This window comes from Malaclemys terrapin, chromosome 2, assembly GCF_027887155.1.
Source record: "Malaclemys terrapin pileata isolate rMalTer1 chromosome 2, rMalTer1.hap1, whole genome shotgun sequence".
Classification (NCBI taxonomy): Eukaryota; Metazoa; Chordata; order Testudines; family Emydidae; genus Malaclemys; species Malaclemys terrapin.
In genome coordinates, this window is record NC_071506.1 from 115,252,637 (window position 1) to 115,272,231 (window position 19,595).

Genomic DNA, 19,595 nt, shown 5'->3' on the forward strand with positions numbered 1-19,595 from the left:
GGATTGTCAGTGTGTATGAACAGCTACTGTTTGGTCAATTTTGGTTTACTGACTCAGAGTTGAGCATTGCTTTCTCCTTCCTTTATACAAATTGAAATTTTGAAGTAACTTCAAAGGGGAGTGCATAGCAAACTTCAGGCATTTAGGAATAAAGACATTAAAAGTAGGGGTTTTGTTTTGTTTTCCAAGCCCCAAACATTTAGAATTATGGGAATGCAAGGTTTAGGTACCTCACACAGTATCAGCTCTGTCCTTATATCTGTGTACACCTTCCATTCATTCATAAGATAGGCTTATCACTTGTATCCCTTGCACTTTTGACATTGAGCCATACACTACTAGTACTGTCACAGTACTGTCTTACACTTGAAGTACTAATAAATGCACTAGGCAGCCACTATGCAAGTGTCATCTTTACTAGCAGATTCTCTTCCTCCCTCAAAGAGCTAGGTATACCAATATCCTGCTACTTACTCTTCTTTAGACCACCAAAACCATGTCCTAAATCCAACCAACCTTCTCAGTAATAGTCAAGAAACCACAATGTGTGTACACACTCAGCAGCCAACACCATTCAATATAAACTTCAAAGCCGCAGAAAAGTTATCCTGTCAAACTCCACAGTTTTACAAATTCTTGAACCTATCTGATTGATTCTTTATTAGATGAAGACCTAAGGGAGTACATCACTAAAAAACAACATAAGCCAGTGTTCAATCAATGGATTACAGCCGTGGTTCTCAACGAGGGGTACACCGAGGTCTTCTAGGGGGTACATCAACTCATCTAGATATTTGCCTAATTTTACAACAGGCTACATAAAAAGCACTAGCGAAGTCAGTACAAACTAAAATTTCATACAATGACTTGTTTATACTGCTCTATATACTATACACTGAAATGCAAGTACAATATTTATATTCCAATTGATTTATTATATGGTAAAAATGAGAAAGTAAGCAATTTTTTAGTAATCGTGTGCTGTGACACTTGTATTTTTATGTCTGATTTTGTAAGCATGTAGATTTTAAGTGAGGTGAAATTTGGGGCTACGCAAGACAAATCAGACTCCTGAAAGGAGTACGGGTAGTCTGGAAAGGTTGAGAGCCACTGCCTTACAGAATGGGGAAGCACAGTGAAGAATTAAAGTTGTTTGGGATACCTTTGCTACATTTTCTTACTCAAATTCTCCCTTAATTACCAAATCTCATATGGCATTTGAAGTGTCAGACCTTTTTTGGATTATTTTATAGTTGAGTCCAGAATTAGCCTTCTAATTGAAGCCTTGTTACAGTGTTAACTATGGAGATGCAGCAGTCTCTCTGGGTAAAGATTGAGTAATTATTTAAAATAAATTTTGGATTACATTCTAGTTTGGGGTCTCGATGACTACAGAGCCCCTATAATTTCCTTTTTAGTCCGACAAAGAAGTTAATTTCTTGGGCTACATCTACACTACAGTCAGGATTGACACTCTGAGATTGATCCGCCGGTGGTCGATTTAGCGGGTCTAGTAAAGACCCAACAGATCGCTCTCCAGTCAACCCCTGTACTCTACCCCTGATGAGAAGAGTAAGGTAAATTGACGGGAGAGTTTCACGCCCTCCCCTCCCCCATCTCATCCCTACCCCGGCGGATTTGTGTCTCCAGAGGTAACATGCTTGTTAACAGCAAAAATGTTTTTAAATAAATAAATAATATATAGAGGTGAGAAATAACAGACCTCAACTCTATTGTCCCTCTGCAAATTTGTGTACACAAAGTTAATCTCTTACACCCCTCTAAATGTGCAAAGTTTCAAAAAGTTCAATGAATAGAAGATTGTTGGGGGCGGAATAGATCTGGACAAGTAGAAGAAGTCTGGAGATAAATGTGAGAAGCAAGGGACATATGCTTGTTTTGTTAAAATAATATATGTTTGCTGTTGAAGAAAAAAATCCAGAATACTTAACATTGTTGTTTCAGTTAAATAAAGCAATTTAAATGTCTGTCTGGTGATGTTCTCCTCCTAATACAGCATGGCAAGAAAATCCTCCAAATATTAATGATTAACCTGTTGAATTGGAGATAATTCACCTCCCAGTGACTTCATAAAATATCTGCTTCAGTTACCTTGAAATAATGAAATAACCAAACAATCATTCATTTTCTGATATAGGTGTAATACTAATCTGAAAAGTTTTCAAAATGAATCACTGTTTATAGTGTGTACCTTCTAAAAATGAAACCTACATCTATCTTTGAGTTGTGAAGAATATGTATTAAGGTTATAACAACCAGCAAGAATGTACTTTTATATTGAAAACCATGATTAAATCGAGTCTTCCTGACTAGTGATTTAAATCAAATCCACCCTGACTAGATTTATTGATGATGGAGTTTTCTTTAATTGTACAGTGTTGGTCTTTTATCTTGATGTTCAATAAGATTTCTGCCATCTGGCTAAAATGCACACAACCAAAAACAGTAGATTTAAATGTAACATTTTGGCAAAGGTAATTTGAGGTTTGCATAGAGGCTGGTTAGAGTTCTTTAACCTTGTTAAATTCTGGATTATCTACTATGCTTTGCAGTAAAAAGTGATTGTATCATTCCTCCAAAAGTCAGGTGTTCATTTGGTGTTCATGAAAATAAAGGTTTTCATAAGTACCAGTTAGAGCAAAACACAATGTAAATGGCTCCTGGTGCTCGCTTGTGCAACTGAACTGATTCACTAACTACCTCATACTTTCTAATCCTGCCTGAGGTCCTCTCATCAACTTCTAATCATCCCAGGTAGTTGGTGGCTTCGTGATTTTTTTTTTTTTTTGGTACAAGTATCAACTAGACTAGGATGAGACACTTCTCTCTTCTTTCCCGATTTTCACTTGAGACCCAACTTAGTCAAGAGGTGAAAACAGTATCCAGAGGTGAAAATCTTGACAACTACTTCACCATGCCATTTAGCTATCACAAGCAATGTTTCAGAATGTGTAATTGTACGAGAAGTTTTTAGTAGTATAGTGGAGAGCCTAGGTTTAAATCAGTTTGTTATAACAGAACCTCATGATGCAGGCAAGGTGCACTGTAAGCTGAATGGAAGGAAAAATATTTAAAATGTAAAACTGTCTCATATACACAAATATATATACGAAGTCTGATTACATGAGACTAATTTGCAAACCGTCTAAAAATATTGCTTTCTAGTAAATGGGATTGTTTTTTAAATGGGAGTTCTGTAGGGAGTAAGAGGCAACTGCCTGCAAACTTCCTTATTGTTGTGTTAATTGTTGCATAAAAAGTAGACTTTCCAGGACTTGTCAAGAGCAAACAAAGTTGAGAATATTTTAATTAATCTAATATTTTTTTAATGCCTGTAAAAATCTGGAACAGCAAGATTGGCCATTCAAAATAAGTTGACATTGGTTCCTTTAAATAGTTTACCGTATTTCTGGTGTTAGTGTTTTTGACAACACCAGTTTGTATTTGCCAATAGTATGAGATCTGATTTTCAGTTTTGGGGGAATTGGAATGGTGTTTTCAAGAACTGGTAAATCTCTTGATTGGCTGAACATTTCTAACACTTTAAATTTGAATTAGTATGTTATGGGATGCCAAGCAGTGGGAAAGATTACTTGAATAATTAACTATTCCTTTGAGAGAAGCAAAATAGCAATTATTTGTTCTGAAACCTGTTTTAAGTCACCTTACTTTGTGTGCATATGTTGAATATTTTGAGACTCATAAGATATCACTATGCAAAGGCACTTGTTCCTGTTTATAACATATTAAGATTAGCATCTCTTCAGGACTTTGAAACAGAACTGTTCTACTTCACTGATTTAGGTATTCCATGGGTCCCATGAGTCAAACACAAGTGACCTTATAAAAAGAATACAAACCATTATCTCCTTACCAGACACGTAAAAACATGGTGCTTCCAAATATGTAAAAACATAAAGAACACCAGGTATCCTCTCATGGTGTTCTTAGAAAGTTGAGAAGCTGAATGCTCTCTTTTCAGTATCCTCATTAATGTAATAGTCTTTTACAATGAACCTGGCAAGACTTTGTAATGCAAAAGTATTTCTCTAATCGTCAGGGCTGTTTTTAGATTTTTTTGTGTGAATTTTGTGTCAAACCTGCTTACAAGGTTAGCCTTCTTCAATAAAAGGCAACTCTACAGTATTAACTGTTGCTTAACACAGTCTGTTTTTATATGGAAGAGATTTCTGATTTTTCATTCCTCTAACATGTTTCAAATACATCAGATCCCACCCATGTGTATGTATACTTTTCCCATAGATTCATTCATATCTAGTCTTTATATTTACATTTAAACCTAAATTTGTTAAATATAGAGCATGCATACAAATCAGAACAGTGACCTTATTACTGAAATTTATTTTATCTTTTGCTCATCCTGTTGTAGGTGTGGACACTGTCAACGTCTGCAACCAACTTGGAATGATCTGGGAGACAAATACAACAACATGGAAAATCCATCAGTCTATGTTGTAAAAGTGGATTGCACTATAGATATTCCACTCTGCTCTGAATTTGGAATCCGAGGATACCCCACGTAAGTACAAAAGGATATGTGCTTCTATTATTTTGTATGTTTTTCCACAGTCCTCTGCCAATTTGTTGAGACCAACTTCTAAGTTATGATTTTTGGTGGTTTCCTTTATAGCTCTTCAGTCTTTAGAAGATAAATTTAAGCTCTCATCATGTTACCAAGACAAGATGAGCTATAACGTCTCTTTTTTTACAACTTGGAAGATGGCTATGTTTTAAACAAGGTTCAGAATAGGCTCTCCTCCCCCTCCTCCTCCCCCTCCCCCCGAGAACTTATCTTTGAGATGGTAACATAACATACAGCAGTACAGTACTAGTTCAGAACTATTTTAACTACTTTAAAATAATTTCAGTTATCTAACTGTATATAGCACAACCAATGTAGTGTGTATAAATGGTCTTTTGTGTGAATTTGGTACTCATAAAACTGATAGATTAATAACACCATCTGAAGCCAGGCACATATTGATGCTGGCGCTGTGCAAGTTTCTCTACATGGTTTAGCTTTAACAGGGCTTGAAAAACTTAGCAGCTACTTATGAACTCGAGCACTAAACCTATTATCTTTTAAACATTTCCTATTATGATAGATGAGGGTGAGCAGGTTCCACCAGTAAGGGCCAGGGTAAGGTCTTGGTGAGAAGGCTCGCATCTTGCCTCTGAGCTGCAGGAAAAGAATGTGAGCTGGAATTTCTACCAGATAAACAAGCCTTTGCTTAAAGCGCATCAGTCCAAACTCCAGCACTCCTGCTAGCCTAGTGCTGGACCTCTCTTTAGCAGATTGTCAGTTGTGTAGCTTTGTGAATAAATGTCCTACAATGGTAGGGTAGCAAAAAAAACCCCAAAACCTAAGGCAGCAAGTTTCAGAGTCAGGGTCAACTGACTTGGGCTTGTGTTGCACGGCTAAAAATGTCAGTGTACATGCTTGGGCTGAAGCCTGGGCTCTGAGCCCTCCCCACTTGCTGGGTTTCAGAGCCCAAGCTCCAGCCCGAGCCCAAACTTCTACACTGCTATTTTTAGCCCTGCTGTGTAATCCTGAGTCAGTTGACCCAGGCTTCGAAACCTGCTGCTGCGGGTTTTTTTGGGTTTTTTTGCTATGTAGACGTACCCATAGAGACCCCAAAAGCTTATGGTCAAACCTTAGGGTCCAAATACTAACTTTTCTCAAGAGGGGAAACATCATAACAATTCACTGCTCTGCCTAGTCAGTTGCACAAATATTGATATTTATGAAGATGGATCAGCAGAGGTTAAAAATAGTTTACTGTTTTTGTAGTTCGTATTAATACAGACCTTATACCTTATCAGTGCCTTATAACAATTGACTATTCCCTCTTTCTGAATGGAGTTGTCATCACCACCTCACTGCCAGAGCATTTTAATTAGGGGGTAGGAATTGCAGTAAATATTAGTACAATAAATTTGGAACTGTAATCTTGGAAATAATGGGGCAATAGGGCAAAGTCTAATAGCAGTTGGCACAAAGATGAGTTAGGTCCGAGCTAACTTTGACATACAAATCTAATAAAATGTATGTGATCAAGACTGGCAGGACAAGACTTCGGCTTTCAGTGTTGGCACAAGGAGAGAGAACAATATACCTACAGTGTTCTAAATTCTGCATATAGGACACACCAATAAGATGGTACCTAATTCCTTGTAAATCTGTGGTACACAAAATTCAAGGCAGATTCCATTCCATAAACAAAAAATAAATTTAAAAGTGAACTCGATTAAGCTTCGTCAGGTTTGCTATCTTCTACCACCCCTCCTCTGCCCCACACACAATCCTTAAAAAGCATGGAAACAAATTATGGGACATCTAATAACCCTAATCCTAATAGCCATACAGCATGTTTCCAAAGACACTGACAGATTCCACATCAGGACAAGGAACTGCCTTCTTCCTCCAAGTGATAAAGTAAATACACGCCAAACAGCCATTAATCTCTTCTTCCCACACAACCTTAGTTATGGACTCATGCTTGCCCCATAAACACGTAACATATGCACGCTCAACCTGTGCACATACGTCAATATAATATTTGCAAAGGTATTATTCCTGTAGCTGTAGAGGTCTGAATTGGGGATCTGAAAGTCAAACTTTCATGATGACCCTTGAGGAAGGGTGTATGTCAGTGGCGGGCAAGCTGCTGCTAGCTCATGCCACTTCCCGCTGCTCTCATTGGCTGGGATCGGCAAACCGCGGCCACTGGAAGCTGCAGGCGGCCGTGCAAATGTAAATAAACTGTCTCGCGGCCTGTCAGTAAATTACCCTCACGGGCCACATGCAGGTCGCAGGTTGCCCATCACTGGTATATGTCTTAATGGTTGCACAGAATAGAATTCCTGTTTTTTCCCATGCTCTCTTTTAAATGAGAAAATATCCTTAAAGATTTAAAAAAAAAAAAAAATCAATTATGCTGTCACGTACAACAAAACACTGTTCCATGTTTCAGTCATTTTTCACACATTACAATGGCTTTTGTCGCAAATTGGCAGGTTTGAAGATTGAGAGGTATGCTAGGAAAGTGCTTATTGAAATGGGAGTTCTGTTCCCTGGGAGCAGCTTCAGTCCCAGTGGAAACAATAAGAAGTAGCGGGCATTTTTATTAGGTGCACCATCACTTCCCCACTAGAAAAATAGTGATTATCTTTATTGAGGACATGAGTAACTTCACGGTCATTGGCTCATTAAGTGCTTTTGTAAGTTATGGAAAATGGCATTCATTTTGAGTCAGTAAGTACTAATTATAATGGGTAAGATAGAAGAAAAAAATTGTGCATTTGAGGATAGCTGGTACTGGGCTTTATCTACAAAGAAAGTGTGAATGATAAACCAGCGATTTGTTAATAAAAGGCTTGTTCATAATTACAGGGTGAGCTGTGCCTTAAGCCCCTTTTCAGACTCTCTTGAGTGCACCTCTCGAGGGAAAGGCTGTGTTTCCTTCACCTCTGTCAAGGGTGCAACAGTGCGGTTTAACTACTCTAGGAATGGATCCTTGGGTCATTATGCTGACAAACGATGTTGCTGGATTCTCAGTATCTCCCCTCCTCCCCTTTTTTCCAGTGTGTGCTTTTAACTGTTTATGGTCTTTTGTACCTCTAGGCTTTGGCTTTGGTAAAACAGCTCTGTCACTTTTGGGTAGCCTGGAAAGAACATCTTCTCTATTACTAGCCCAGCTATTGTTCCCTTAGCTCCCTCGATGTTGTTTTTACCTCTAGTTGTCTTATCTCTGACCATTGCTTAATTTCCTGCTTGGTCTCCAAACAGAATACTATCAAGCAGGTAAACTGAGGTACATATATGCATACAAATCCTTGTAATACAGGTATCTCCCTCATTCTCCACAGGGTCACATGATGAAATTTTTAAAGGTCTGATTTTAAAATTAATTTGAACTCTAACTAAGTAACAGATTTAGTTGAAAATCCTCAGGAAATTCAGTCTTTACATATTGGTTGTATACTGTACAGTTGGGGAGGAAGATATGCTGTTATTTTCATACGAAACAAAGAGATTGGATATACAGATCTAAGTGGGGGGAAAAAACTGAACCTCATCTTAATAAAATAATAGAGGTGCTACTACGCCTGTAGGATCATTTAAGCTAACTTCTTGATTTCTGTTAGATTCTACTCCAAACTGTTATCAGAAGATGTATGAAAGGGAGAGATAAGCAATTCAGATTTTATAGTTCTTTTCTTTATTTTCTGTTGACTTCTTAAAGGGACAATATCAACTTAAAAACCACACACCTTTCTGAATGTTTTTTAACCTACTATTGTACAAGCAATGTACAATACTATAAATGAAAACGATAAAGGGAGGATTTTTTCTTATTTTAATTTGTATGAATTGTGCTTTTAAAAACACTATTGCATAGTGGTTTTTTTTAAAGTTATAAGAGCTCTGAAGAGAAAAACAGGAGAGAAACATTTAGAAAAATGTGGTTGTAAAACCACAAAAAATAGCAAGGGAAGTCAAGGACAGGTGTAATAACTGAAATGAATTTTAACTCACTTTAAAAAAAAAAAAAAAAAAAAAAAAAAAAAAAGGGATGGCATCCCTTTAAAAATTCCAGTATTTAAACAAATATGATTTCCAGTTTTAAGTTACACATATATTTAGTGGGAAAAGATTTAGGTATTTTGTTAAACAGATTTTACAGCAAGTATATATTTATATAATCAGAAAGACTGTCTTTGCAACTCCCCACCTATTTTCTCACCTTGTTCATCTGCTTTAAGCTACTTTTAATCAGTTTAATACAGCATGAGAAGTGGCATGTGATCAAGGACATGCATATTTGGCATGGCACAAAAAAGTGTAGAGAAATTCCTGGAACATAAGCTTTTTGTTTTTATGCATACTGAAAAAAATAACTGCTTTTTTTTTTGGTAAACTGGAAAATAGGATTCAGAAGCATAAACAGGGATTAATCTCTGAATTATTCTTTCTAGCATTTTATTCACCATTGTATGTTAATCTAAGGACATCTTGGAATGTTCACACAAAATATGGTATTTCTATCTGTGCTAAGTTTAAAGGAGAAGAACAGAGTTCTGGTTAGTTACAGGGCCCAGTTCTGCATCATGGAAATCCAGGGAATGTTTGATTTTAATGATAGGCTTGAGGACTGAGTATGCTCTGAGCTCAGTTATGATGTTATCAGCAAAAAGTTCACTTATTTCCAAAGAATGTTTCTTGTTTGTATCTATTTGAAAAGTTTTGCCTTACCTCTTTTACTGTTTCAATGTTTCAGCCTAAAGCTGCTTAAACCAGGCCAAGAACCTGTGAAATACCAGGGTCCTAGAGACTTCCAGGCACTGGAAAGCTGGATGTTGCAGACACTAAATGAGGAACCAGCTGTAAGTGAACAGGAAATATTCCCTTCTTCCAGAGTCAGACTGATTTCTTGAACTATAGGGGTTAGGTTTTGCTTTCCAAGAGGAAAACCTCGTAAGAATAAAAATTGGATGATGATAACAAACTGGAACAGTGGCCAAATAGCCGTCAAACACGTGATTAAAACTGGCATCCTTTGGGTTGCCCTTTGTTTCCTGTATTTAAAACCAAAATTCATAATCTTATTTCAAGGAAGTATTAGCCTCTTGACATTTAAGATGGGATGTCCTGGTACAAGTTCAGTTGACACGTATAGGCCACAAGTACTTTGTCTTGACTAGGAAAAGTGGTTTAGCTAATACAAGCTAGGTAAGATCAGCATAAACAATCTTTTTCCTAATGTAAATGCAAGGCAACAATTATTAGCTGGTCATGCTGTAGTTTAAAGCAGTGTCCGCCGCTTGTTCAGGGAAATCCCCTGGCGGGCCGGGCCGGTTTGTTTACCTGCCGCGTCCGCAGGTTCGGCCGATCGCAGCTCCCACTGGCTGTGGTTTGCCGCTCCAGGCCAATGGGGGCTGCAGGAAGGGTGGCCAGCACATCCCTCAGCCCACGCCGCTTCCCGCAGACCCCATTGGCCTGGAGCAGCAAACTGCGGTCAGTGGGAGCCGCGATTGGCTGAACCTGCGGACGCGGCAGGTAAAGAAACCGCCCGGGCCCACCAGGGGCTTTCCCTGAACAAGCGGCGGACCAGCTTTGAGAACCACTGGTTAGAGAGGAGTTAAGGCTACAACTCAACCAGCAAAATTGAGTTACAATGTGTTGCCCTATATCTACACAAGGAAAAAGCTTGAGTTTAGGTCTGGCTCATCTAGCATATTAGATGAGACTGGTGTAAACTTAAGCACTTTTCCTAGTCAAGACAAAGCCACAATGATTGCTGAGCTCAGTTGATTAAAAATACACAGTTCTGCTTAAACAAGATCCATGCTAATGTAACTTTTAAAAATTTAAACATCAGATGCAAAGAAGTTTTAGCAGTGTAGTTTCTAGTAATGTTTTTTTCAGCTCTGAGCTAGTTCCTAGAAAAGTGTCTTTTTTCTGTTAAGTCACTGACTTAATGTTTGTGACTGTTGCAGCTTAGTTATAAGATGGCTAAGTTCTAGTTTGCTCCTTTTCTAATATTGCTGGTTCTGTGGGATTGGGAAAGAGTGCTCAGAGTGGAGTCTTGAATAGCTTGTAAATTATAGATAGCTGAAAGACCTCAAATTTATGTGATGGCACATATGGTTTCTGTGACAGGAGTGGGCCTAATGTGTGATAATTAGGGCTGCAGATTTGTCACTGCATTTAAAAAAATAAATAAATAAAAAATCACAGAGCAGTCATGGTAATCTTAGAAAAAGTCACTGGTTTGGTGACTGCTCTGTGATTATTTTTTTTTTTTTTTTTTTTTAAAAAAGCCCTGACAAGTGAGGGGGCACAGACTACCCACATCTGCACCCTCTGCCCCCATAACACAACCCTAATCCCAGCCTGGTACAGAGACAGGGTCTAAGGAGTGAGGGGTAAGCTTGGGGCTGGAAAGCAAGCCTGCCCTGCACACTCACCCCAGACACAGGCAGCTCCTGTATCCTGTGGGGCTGGGTCCCAGAGTTGAGAGGAAGCCTGCACTCACCTCAGGCATCGGCAATGGTAGCTCCTATGTCCTTTGGGACTGGGACTGGCTCCCTGCTCCATGTGTTGTGACCATGTGGGCATGGTTGCAATGCCATTCATGTTCAGCCTGTGCCCCGTCATGACGTAGGAGTCAAGCCTGAGTGGCATTGTGACCCCATGCACCTGGTCGCAATGTCTGGTGCAGAAAGCCAGGCCCAGCCACATGGGACAGGAGCCTCCACAGGTGAGTCCTGGACACACACATAAGTCACAGACAAATGGGAAAATCACATTGTGACTTTTTTTCCTGCCATGACAAACCTGTAGCCCTAGTAGTAATGTTTTATAAATAGTGTAGGAGCTATTGTGTAATAATCTAAGAAGATTGAGATGTTCTAGTTTTATAAAGGCTGTATGTGATCTGGTCACTCAAGGAGAATTATTGTATATTGAATTGTAAATCTTTCCTGTATTAAGCTACTTGTTGATGTAGCTTAATAGGGGACTGTGGGAAGAACAAACAGGAAGGCAGTGCAATGGATCTTCAAATGAGCAACCTACATCCAGACACTTGGGATGGGAATTACAGGACTATGTGGCATACTTCCAGGCTCCAGTCTGAAGTGACCCTCCTTTCTTGCCAGACTGGGAGCTACAGAGCAAAAGTACGGTAAATAGTTAAAAAGGATTTTTCAGGAAAAGAGTGGATTGAGAGTCAATTGTCAGTGAGCTCTGACAGAAAGAGAAGCTGGAAGGCAGTCTCTGTGCAGGAATCTGAAGGAGATGGACCTTCTCATGTCCAGGTAATGATAAGCCTTAGGGGAAAATAGGCATATGCATAGGCTGGCTTATCAGAGAAAACATATCTTAAAAACAATATGCTTTTTCTGTATAAATAATACTTTGCTTTAAAGAAGCTGACTGCCACTCTTATTGTGCCCTGAGGGAACAGAACTGCAGGTTCTTCTTCGAGAGATGTCCCTGTGGGTGCTCCACTACAGGTGTTGGTGCGTCCCTGCGCCTTCGCCCGGAGATTTTTGCAGCAGTACTCATAGCGGCCACGCATGCTCAGAATCTGCCCCCCCGCTGTGACTCTAGGGTAATAGAACGCATGCGTGGCCGGTCTCCTCAGTTCCTTCTCAACCGTCCCCGGCCTGAGACGGAGCTCAGCAGACTCATTAGAGAATCCTTCACTATTGCCTTAATTATCCTTTAGAAACCAGTTTTTTCTGTCAGTTTTCTCTGTTAAAATAGTTACTTACCCAGTTTATCTTAAAAAAAAAAAAAAAAATTTCCTGTCAGCCGCGGCTATGCCGGGCTCCACCGGTTTCAAGCGCTGTGCTATTTGTAAGGAAGCTATCCCGTCATCGGACGGGCACTCAAAGTGTATAAAATGTTTGGGGGAAGCTCACATTCCCCAAAAATGTGCCCACTGCTGTAAACTCAACTCCAGGGCACGGAAAGACAGGGAGCTTAAACTCAAACTGCTCCTGCTTCAAAAATCTATCGGGTCAGTTTCAGACCCAGGCATTGAAGCCGGCTCCGCTACCCGACACAGCCCCCCCCCCCCCCCCTCAAAAAAGCTCAAGAAGTCTACGAAAAAGGGGCACCTTTCCTCACCGAGCAAGACTATGAGGCATAAAGTTTCTCCAGGCAGATCAACGATCTCTCTGCCTGTGATTCCTCGCCTCAGCAATTTTCACGAGCCAGGCTCCTCCGGAACAGCGCAAAAGCCGCCTGAGGCTTCAGCGCCGCCGAGAAGCTCCGGTGCCGAGGCATCAGGCTTCCAGTTGCCTGCCTCAGGGACGGCACCGTTCGGCACCGCGAATGAGTCGGTGCCGACATTCTACAGCACGCCTCACCCGAGGCAGCCCGACATTTCTCGCCCGGCACCGACCGCGGCACCGATGCCTGCGGGGCATTCTGACACACAGATCACAGCCAGAAGCCCCGATCGCAGGAATGCTCTTGTGCAGCAGCCTCTGTCGGCTCAGCTTTCATCTCCCGCAGGAGCTGCTTTCACTCATTTTACCCAGACAGCTGATCTGCTAGTATCACCTACCTTGCAGTCTCTGCTCATGAATGCATATTCTGTTTCGATGCCTGAGTCAGGATCTGAGCAGTTTTCCTCCAGTGAGGAGGAAGCAGATCCACAGGGAGTTTTTTCCCCATATCATGACTCCCAGCCCCGGACCCAGAGCAATAAGGGCTATGGAAATACTACCTCATCCCACTCTCAGGACCCTGCCCCTTGGGGGATGAACCCCTGGATGGCACCACCTATGCCCTACCCGCCACCATGGCAATACTGGACACCATGGACATCATACCCTCGGGAACACATGCCCCGTGGCCATTCGACCAGGCGCAACACTGATCCAGTGCCGTCTCCTAATGCATATGCTAGTGACACGAGACGCCTGGCAACACAGCCACGTTCCCAGGATAAACCTAGCCCTTCTCCTGGTCCAACAGATCCGGAGTTAGCACCGGAGGAAGCATTACTTCCCCTTCCTCCCACTCCCTCTGATGAATATACAAAATTCCAGGACCTCTTTAAGAGAGTTGCTAGTGACCTGAACATTAACTTGGAAGTGGTTCCCGAACAACAGCATGAGCTAACGAACATCCTACAGCCCCCTTCTTCCTCCAGAGTGGCACTTCCAATTAACGCAGCCCTTTTAGAACCCGCTAAGTCCATCTGGCAGACTCCAGCGACAAGCCTACCTACCTGCAAGCAAGCGGACAAGAAGTATTTTATTTCTCCAAAGGACTCTGAATTCCTTTTTACCCACCCAGCACCAAACTCATTGGTAGTGGACGCTGCGAACCAGAGGGCCAGACAACAGTATTCTCGTTCTGCCCCACCTAACAAGGATAGCAAACGACTGGACCTGTTTGGTCGCAAGGTCTATGCATCCTCCACCCTCCAATTTCGCATAGCTAATTATACTGCAGTCCTGGCAAAATACGACCATAAAAACTATAATAAGTTAATGGACTTTATTGATGACATTCCAGAACAAAGAAAACAACAGTTCAGAGCTATAGTTTCTGAGGGCCAAGCCATTTCACGCACCGCTCTCCAAGCAGCCCTCGATGTAGCCAACACAGCGGCAAGATCTACCGCTACAGCGATAGTCATGCGACGGGGCTCATGGCTCTCCTCTTCCTTTTTTCCTCGCGAAGTTCAGAACACAATTGAAGATCTTCCCTTCGACGGTGACAAACTCTTTGCTGCTAACACGAATGAAGTGCTTCATTCAATGAAAGACTCCAGAACAACCCTCCGGTCTTTAGGTCTCCAGACACCTACGGCAAGAAGACGACAATATCGATACCAACCATACCACCGGCCACGTTATCCCACATTTACACAACCTTCCCATAGACCGCAGGAACAGCAACAGCCGCAACGTCCACGACCAAGATTCCAGCGACGTCGCCCAAACTCTACAGGGGCGCCTCAACCCCCACCAGCTAATAGGCAGATTTGAAAACTTGGTCGAGGGTTTAGAAAGCAATGCCCTCACTTCAGCCGGCACACCAATCTTTGGACACCGCCTACGACCTTTTTTCCAACAATGGAGGAAGATTACCTCCGACAAGTGGGTCTTAGAGGTAGTTACAATTGGATACGTCATCCCCTTCCTCTCCTTACCTCCCACCCACCCACCCTCCCCGTCCCTCTTCAGGGACCCTTCTCACGAGCAGCTACTCCTCCAAGAGGTGCAACATCTCCTTCATCTGGGAGCAGTAGAAATCGTGCCAGAGCGACACAGAGGGAAGGGTTTTTACTCCCATTATTTCTTAACGGAGAAGAAAAATGGGGGATGGCGACCAATCCTCGATCTCAGGCGGCTCAACAGATTCATCAAAAAGCAAAAGTTCAAGATGGTGACCCTCAATACCATAATCCCAGCGCTGGAGCAGGGCGACTGGTTTTCTGCCCTCGACCTACAAGATGCCTATTTCCACGTCACTATACATCCGGCCCACAGACGTTTCCTCCGATTTACCCTTGGTTCCACACATTTCCAATACAGGGTACTCCCCTTCGGACTATCTACAGCCCCCCGTGCTTTTTCCAAACTTCTAGCTGTAGTCACTGCTCACCTCAGGAGACAAGGGGTAATAATATTTCCGTACCTCGACGATTGCCTCCTCAAAGCTTCAACATTCGACGAGGCGCTCCGGTTCACACGACTCACAGTCGAGTGCTTTCTTTCTCTCGGCCTACAAATAAACAGAGACAAATCCACATTACGCCCCACCCAGCACCTTCAGTTCATAGGCGCAGACCTCGACTCTCGGACCGGGCTAGCATCGCTCCCACCCGATCGCTACAATTCCATAAAACAACTGACCACAACTATTCGCAACAGCCCTCAGGTAACTGCCCGAGACTGCCTGCAACTACTAGGTCACATGGCCTCGTGCACTTTTGTCGTCCAGAATGCACGCCTACACATGAGGTGCTTCCAAGCGTGGCTGGCAACGGTTTACAAACCGAATATGCATTCTTTAAACAAGACTCTCTCCCTGCCTACTCCAGTCAAAGACTCGCTACGTTGGTGGACCGTCCACTCCAACCTTTGTTCTGGAGTCCCGTTTCTTCAACAGGCTCCATCACGCATTCTGACCACCGATGCATCTATGACAGGGTGGGGTGCACATATGTCTCATCACACAGTACAGGGACTATGGTCACCAACCGAGACCTCCCTGCACATAAATGTACTAGAACTTCGAGCCATTCGCAACGCGTGCCGTCACTTCCTGCCACTAATCAAACATCATCACGTACGCATAATGACGGACAATTGCTTGCATGTTTTACGTAAACAGGCAGGGCGGAGCTCGTTCCCATTCGCTGTGCACAGAGGCTATGAAGCTCTGGAATTGGTGCATTGTGAACAACATCCGGGTATCAGCTGCTTATCTTCCCGGAATCATGAACACCACAGCGGACGAACTGAGCAGACGCTTCCCATGGGACCACGAGTGGGAGATAGACGAGAAAACCATTCACAACGTATTCAGCATCTGGGGTTACCCAACAATAGACCTCTTTGCAACTGCAAAGAACAAGAAATGTCTCAATTTCTGCTCCAGAGCAGGACTGGGCAAACATTCCCTGGGGGACGCATTCATGATCTCATGGCACCGAAACCTATTCTATGCGTTTCCCCCGATACCAGTTCTCAACAGGGTTCTGATAAAAATACGAACGGATCGAGCCAAGGTGATCCTCATTGCCCCATCGTGGCCCAGACAACCATGGTTTCCCTTCCTCACCAGAATGTCAATCCAACCACCAATCTCCCTGCCGCTTATTCCGAACCTTCTATCTCACAGCACGGTCGTTTTCTCCACCCCAACCTGTCCATGCTTCACCTCAAGGCCTGGTTCCTACGTGGTTCTCCCAACGCGAATTAGATTGCTCCGAACAAGTTCAGGAGGTGCTCCTACATAGCAGAACGCAAGCTACTCGCAAGACCTATCTTCAAAAGTGGAAACGATTCACACATTGGTGTTCTGCCAAACATCTTTCTCCTACCTCGGTACCTCTTCCGTTTATATTGGACTATCTCTTGGGCCTTAAGCGATCCGGCCTTTCTTTCAGCTCCATCAGGGTCCATTTAGCTGCTATTACGACTTTCCACGACAAAATTGATGATACGTCTGTCTTTGCTCACGCTACTACAAAGCGTTTCCTCAAGGGCCTACAAACCTTATATCCAGACATTAAACAACCGACCACCCCCTGGGACCTTCATCTGGTACTGTCTGCCCTAACTCAGCAACCCTTCGAACCCCTAGCCACGTGCTCCCTTTTACACCTCTCCATTAAAACAGCGTTTCTAGTGGCAATTACTTCTGCCAGACGGGCAGGAGAAATAGCAGCTCTCATGGCTCATCCACCATATACGATATTTTTTAAAGACAAGGTTACCCTCAGATTGCATCCCAAATTTCTTCCAAAGGTTCACTCATCATTCCATATTAATGAACCCATACACCTCCTGACTTTTTTCCCGAAACCACATGCAAACTCCTTTGAAGCCTCAATGCATACACTAGATGTTCGCAGAGCCTTGTCATTCTATTTGGATAGAACCAAACCCTTTAGAACCTCCTCTAGACTTTTTGTCTCTGTTGCAGAGCGCTCCAAGGGCATGCCTATTTCTACCCAGAGACTCTCGAATTGGATCTCCCAGTGTATCCGACTGTGCTATCAGATGAAAGGGGTTGCACCTCCAGATGGCATTAGAACACACTCCACTAGATCTCTGGCTGCCTCCATCGCGTTCTTACGCAAAGTCCCCTTGGCTGACATTTGTAAAGCAGCCACCTGGTCATCTGACCATACTTTTGTTAATCACTATGCCCTTATTCAAGGCCCTTTATCTGACATACGCTTGGGCAGGGCGGTACTCTCGACGGCGTTCCTACCAGATCCGAAGTCCCTACCTCCTTAAGATACACTGCTTTTAAGTCACCTGTAGTGGAGCACCCACAGGGACATCTCTCGAAGAAGAAGAGGAGGTTACTCACCCTGTGCAGTAACTGACGTTCTTCGAGATGAGTGTCCCTGTGGGTGCTCCACTACCCACCCTCCTCCCCTCTACTTCGGAGTTGTACTCTACTACTCCGTGGTAGAGAAGGAACTGAGGAGACCGGCCACGCATGCGTTCTATTACCCTAGAGTCACAGCGGGGGGGCAGATTCTGAGCATGCGTGGCCGCTATGAGTACTGCTGCAAAAATCTCCGGGCGAAGGCGCAGGGACGCACCAACACCTGTAGTGGAGCACCCACAGGGACACTCATCTCGAAGAACGTCAGTTACTGCACAGGGTGAGTAACCTCCTCATCTGAGCCCAAGTCAGACCTGCTGAGATAATCACATTTGATACACTGGGAACTGCAGCCAGGGCCTAATTTGAGAATGGGATAAACCTGTGGTTCTCCCACAGGTCAGGTGATAGGTGGAAGTTTGAGGGGATGGGAAGGTACACTTGAAGAGACCAGGATGGTGGATCACCAGGAAGAAAGACCAGGTGCAGTTAGCCCAGTAACTGAGATAGTTGCTTTCTGTATAATAGACTCACATGTCAATTTCAAATAACCGCTTATTACTGTCCACTTGACACAGACCTTGATACAGAATAAAGATGGAGTAGGAAATAATTTGGGGAATTTGAAAATTGACAAATGGGGATTGTCTCCATTTACACTGCCACATGGAAGCATTACACATGGAGCATTATGTAAGGCAGACAAATTGCCATACAATTCATTTAGTGTATATCAGTTGCATAAGAAATAGTAATTACTTTTGTTTCTTTTTTAATAGGAGCAAGAATCTGATCTGCAACCACCAAAACTTCCGGAACCTAAACAGGGAATGCATGATCTCTCAGCAGCCAATTTCAAGATGCATATAGCAGAAGGTAATTTAATTATTTTCTTGTAATGATGATTGGTACAGATATTTAGATCTAATTAGTGAGAAGCCTGCAATATTTGCTTGATCTTGTGAGGTATATGAGAGAAATGGTGGGCTAGTCTTTAAAAGTACCTTTCTCCCATCTTCTTACCCAAAAATCTGTAACAAGTGGAAAGATAACTTACCAAAAAAAACCCAGTTTTATTACATATTATATGCAATAAATATATTAAAGACATTAGGGTTATGAAATCAAGAACTCAAAAGTTAGGAAATCACAGTATTAAGGTTGCACAAGCAATCTTAAATTCATCCTCTGGTGCATATGCATTATGATAGTCTTCAATTACATGATTGCATACAATTTTTTTCCCCCCACAGGATCCTAGCTTCATTTAGTACACAGGATGGACAGTGCTCAATTAATGAGCCACCCTGCACTATTTTGTTTTATGCTCATGGTTCAGTGTGAGAGTCTAGGCTTTATTTACTGTGTATTATTCAAACCCTTCTATGGAAATACAATTATTTATTTCCTCATGGGCTCTTGTATGGCACTCATCACTACAGTATCTGCGTGCTTCACGAGCATTAATTTATCTGTACATATTCTACACAGTCTACATATATTCCAGCTTCTGCTATGAATGGAGAGGTCCTACAGACAACAGTCTCTTTTACTCCACAACCCTAATGCATCCCTAGAGCAAGTACATCCTGTACACCAGGGGTTCTCAAACTGGGGGTCAGGACCCCTCAGGAGATCGCGAGGTTATTACATGGGGGGTCGCGAGCTGTCAACCTCCATCCCAAATCTCGCTTTGCCTCCGGCATTTATAATGGTGTTAAATATATAAAAAATGGTGTTAATTTATAAGGGGGGTCGCACTCAGAGGCTTGCTATGTGAAAGGGGTCACCAGTAAAAAAAAGTTTGAGAGCCCCTGCTGTACACTGAATGAGACAAGCATCTTGTGGAAAAATAGTATGTGATCATGTAATTAAAACCTGTATCATAATGCTTATACACATGGAGGCTGAATTAAAGTTGTCTGTGCAACCTTAATTCTGGGATTTTCTGTTT

The 19,595-nt window shown here is 42.5% G+C and overlaps 1 protein-coding gene and 1 long non-coding RNA gene across 3 annotated transcripts in view; one reads left to right on the top strand and one right to left on the bottom strand.

The window, feature by feature from the left end:
* Window positions 1–19,595, top strand: part of TXNDC5 (thioredoxin domain containing 5) — a 42,139-nt gene that overhangs the window by 2,736 nt on the left and 19,808 nt on the right. For both annotated transcript variants that reach the window (XM_054017037.1, XM_054017038.1), the window contains exons 2-4: window positions 4,412–4,561; window positions 9,324–9,429; window positions 18,421–18,517. In XM_054017037.1, coding sequence (XP_053873012.1) covers window positions 4,412–4,561; window positions 9,324–9,429; window positions 18,421–18,517 — 353 coding nt within the window. The remainder of the gene's footprint in view (window positions 1–4,411; window positions 4,562–9,323; window positions 9,430–18,420; window positions 18,518–19,595) is intronic.
* LOC128831014 (uncharacterized) lies at window positions 14,052–15,876 on the bottom strand. The gene is made up of 2 exons (XR_008443724.1): window positions 15,212–15,876; window positions 14,052–14,374 (listed from the first exon to the last, which is right to left on the bottom strand). It is a non-coding gene; the product is annotated as an uncharacterized LOC128831014 (long non-coding RNA).